The sequence below is a fragment of the Nuphar pumila genome, chromosome 10 (genome assembly GCF_984573655.1).
Source record: "Nuphar pumila chromosome 10, dmNupPumi1.hap1.1, whole genome shotgun sequence".
Taxonomy (NCBI): domain Eukaryota; kingdom Viridiplantae; phylum Streptophyta; class Magnoliopsida; order Nymphaeales; family Nymphaeaceae; genus Nuphar; species Nuphar pumila.
Window position 1 is genome coordinate 79,529,008 of NC_143258.1, and position 3,434 is coordinate 79,532,441.

General features: G+C 45.0%; 1 protein-coding gene across 2 annotated transcripts; it reads left to right on the forward strand.

The window, feature by feature from the left end:
• The first annotated feature begins 1,040 nt into the window (after nt 1-1,040).
• Nucleotides 1,041-3,081, forward strand: LOC149826964 (transcription factor bHLH63-like). 2 transcript variants are annotated; one of them, XM_090019080.1, is made up of 6 exons: nt 1,041-1,330; nt 1,418-1,552; nt 2,017-2,088; nt 2,199-2,429; nt 2,528-2,636; nt 2,853-3,081. In XM_090019080.1, exons 1-6 carry the CDS (start codon nt 1,133-1,135, stop codon nt 2,897-2,899), a joined length of 792 nt encoding a protein of 263 aa, XP_089875206.1. In that variant the 5' UTR covers nt 1,041-1,132; the 3' UTR covers nt 2,900-3,081. The 2 variants fall into 2 exon arrangements, with proteins under 2 accessions (XP_089875206.1, XP_089875204.1); XM_090019078.1 differs by having other exon boundaries at nt 1,066-1,330; nt 2,765-3,081.
• The last annotated feature ends 353 nt before the right edge of the window (nt 3,082-3,434 follow it).

Here is a 3,434-nt window from a genome sequence, read left to right on the forward strand (position 1 = left end):
CCAGTCACGTTACCTGGCCCCACGTCCACGGGACACCCCTCTGATTGTTGTTGTCCTGCGCCCTCTCTCTCTCTCTCTCTCTCTCTCTCTCTCTCATTTTTTATCCCGATGAGTGGTGGTATTGGGCTGTCCACAGGCACATCAGTCAACAGCAAGCCAAGAGACACCAAGCAACGCAGTTCAACCAAACAACGTCTTCCCGGTCTTCCCACCCTCTCTCTCTAACCTTAAATACACCCCCACCCCCATTGCCTCTTGCTGCATCACTCTCAAGCATTTTTTAATATTTTTTTTCGTCCTCGCTTTCTTCGGTTGTATGTTTCTGCTATATCTGTGAAGCGTGGAAAAGGAAAACTCTTGTTATCCCTCATTCGTCTTACCCCCAAGCACAGAAGCATCTCTCTCTCTCTCTCTCTCTCTCTCTCTCTCTCTCTCTCTCTCTGATGAAGATATAGATACACATATGAAGAAAATGCAAACCGAATTGTTCGAGTTGCCGTTGGGTAGGAGGGCACCGTCACTTCACTACCACCATTCCTCCGACGCTCTCCCACCGGCCATGGACTTGACGGTCTTGGAGAGACAGAGAGCCAGGATGAGATGGCAACAGCTCAACACCACCAGCAGCAGCAGCAGTGGGGATGGGGTGCTCCTGGTCCAGAACAACCATTTCTCCGTTCCAACCGGATCGTTTGTGGGAACCACGCAGACGGCTCATGAATCGTCGGAAATCGTAATGGGAAACCGAGCCAATAAATCCACCGCTACCAACATCGAAGGGGAGAGCTCCTTTTGTGGGTGGCCCGATCTGAAAAACTACCAGACACTAAACCGGTACGAGCAGTCGTCCTTGGCCGCGGGATCCTTCTTGACTGAGAAGAAACCCTCTACTACGCTGGCCCGCACGACGAGCTGCCCCCCGGCTGTGGGAAGCATCCTCTCCGGCCACAAATCCAGCACCACCAAAGCCCTTTCTCCTCCTTTCTCTGGCGACAACTCAAAGAAACGGAAAGCCCTGAGGAGCGACGCGCCAGCTCCCCCAACTCCAAAGGCATGTTACAACAGCAATAGCATCCCACGTGTTTTTCTGTTGCCTTTTGCCCTCTGCCTTATATATATGTATTCCTAATAAATGCTTAACCTTGGGCAGCTAGAAGGGTCGAAGACGATCAAGGGAGAAACAGAGGAGTCGGATGAGCAGAACAAGGAGAGTTCGGGCGATGTCTGCAAGGAAAATCCCAAGGCTGTACCTGACATTCCAAAACCCGATTACATCCATGTGAGAGCCAGACGAGGGCAGGCCACGGACAGCCACAGCCTTGCAGAAAGAGTAAGTAGACAGAGAGAGGAATTGATGATTGCTTATCCTCTTGTTTTATGCGTATTGCGTGTCCATAAACTGAACCATCTGCAACAGGTGAGAAGAGAGAAAATCAGCGAGAGGATGAAGCTTTTACAGGATTTAGTCCCAGGATGCGACAAGATAACCGGCAAGGCTGGGATGCTCGACGAAATCATTAACTATGTTCAGTCTCTTCAAAAACAAGTTGAGGTACAGATGACTTTATTCCCACCCTTTAATTGCGTTCCTCTTGTTCTTTCTTAGGAAAGATGTATATACATGAAAAAGGTAGGTGCCTACCTTGCTTTTTAAAAAACTGGCCTTACTAGGAAATCACATTTGAATTATGGTTTTTTAGAAAAAAATATTTTTTTAATCATTGGTTACTTTTTGAAATTGTACACCACTGATTTTTTAATCTTGTAAAAATCGAGGTGTAAAATCGCACCATCCCAAAAATAGATTCCCACAAAATCAAGTATCTAGAAACAATCTTTCCAAAGCTCGGTAGGCACAAAAAAGAGTCAGGCACCTACCCTTTATATATATATATATATATATATATATATATATATATATATATATATATATATATATATATATATATATATATATATATATATAAAGGGACGATTGTTCGTCTATCTGACTTGGAATTCGATCGCTTACAACAGTTCCTTTCCATGAAACTGGCTGCTGTGAATCCGAGATCGGAAGGGACCATAGACAATTTCTTGGGCAAGGAGGTAATTTAAAACGACTTTCTCTATTCTTTTCTTTTCTTGCACTTTTTGTGTCGTGTAGTAAAGATGGTTCGAAGTGGATTAATTTCTCTCTCGGTTGTGGTATGTTGCAGATCTTTCCTCCCTGCAACTCTAGCTTCCCAGGGGTGGATCTCTCCCCAGAAATTTCAGCATCTTCGTACCAAAATCTAAATATGATACCGTCAGCTGGGGCATCCATACAGCAGGTAGTAGGGTGCTGCGGGAATGATCAGTTGCCCATGAACCCTCCAGGGATTACGTTACGGAGGACTACTAGCGCCCCTGTAACAGTCACCGACGACTTCATAAGTTCCTGCTTTCACGTATGCATACGCTATCGTTCTTTCTCTTTCATTAGGTTACATTTCCCAGAAAAGAGAGGGAGATGTTTCAATGTCTAAATTTCATGTATCTCTTACAGGATAACAGTTTGACATCCAACCCCACATGGGATTTCGATTTACAAAACCTATACACCATGGACTTCCAGCAAGCAAGACAATCTGCTTTCTCAACTCAGCCATTTACAGGTTGGTGGGTTATTATTAATTGGAAACAAGCCTCATCCACATGGGTGCACAATCAGTTAAGCCTTCTTATGGCGATGATAAAAGATTGATGATCGATAACATTATCTCTTTTTTTTTTTTGGTCGCAGGGGAGAGCGGAGATGATAACGTTCTTACACTACATACGATACGATTTAAGTAGCCCATTTGACGTGGAACAGTCCGTTGATCTTGCAGGGAACTTGGTGGACGCCCACAATCTCAAGATGGAAACAATGCAGTGAGCGACGACTGGGACCGAAATTCTTTTCTTTTTATGATTTTATCTACTGTTCTACATACAAGTATATGTTTGTATAATACAATCTTTGACCATTATTATAGTCGAGGCCATTGTTCACGAGCGAGTGTAATTTTAATGTACATTAAGCTTAGGAATATTCAATCAAGTTATGATCAAGATGAAGCGCTCTTTGCCCTTTGTTTTATGTGTTCACATGAAGAAAATGCGAGTCGACGAATGATCCGTGCGTCTCAATGGTCAGCATCAGTACCCAAAAGGGCATATTGCGGTCAATAGTACGACACGTATGAGAGAGAGGGGTTGGGTTGGGAACAGCAATGAGATGTTGGACGTGCAGGGCTGGCTCGCAAAAGAGAGGAGGGATGGCACTTTTTTATGGGTGGCCTTGAAGAGGGTGGGAGCCATTGCGTGCCGACTTGTCGCCATCGCCTAGCGATAAGCGGGGCTTCCACCACAAATCATGGCAGACATGCATGGTCCACGGTTACGGCCTCGATCGCCTGTCGCATTCTGAC

Bases quoted from the DNA above. Each gene is read 5' to 3' on its own strand.
- LOC149826964 (XM_090019078.1), top strand. From the start codon at position 1,133: ATGCTTAACCTTGGGCAGCTAGAAGGGTCGAAGACGATCAAGGGAGAA. The intron at 2,430-2,527 runs GTATGCATACGC...TATCTCTTACAG, and splicing joins TCATAAGTTCCTGCTTTCAC to GATAACAGTTTGACATCCAA. The intron at 2,637-2,764 runs GTTGGTGGGTTA...TTTTGGTCGCAG, and splicing joins CTCAACTCAGCCATTTACAG to GGGAGAGCGGAGATGATAAC.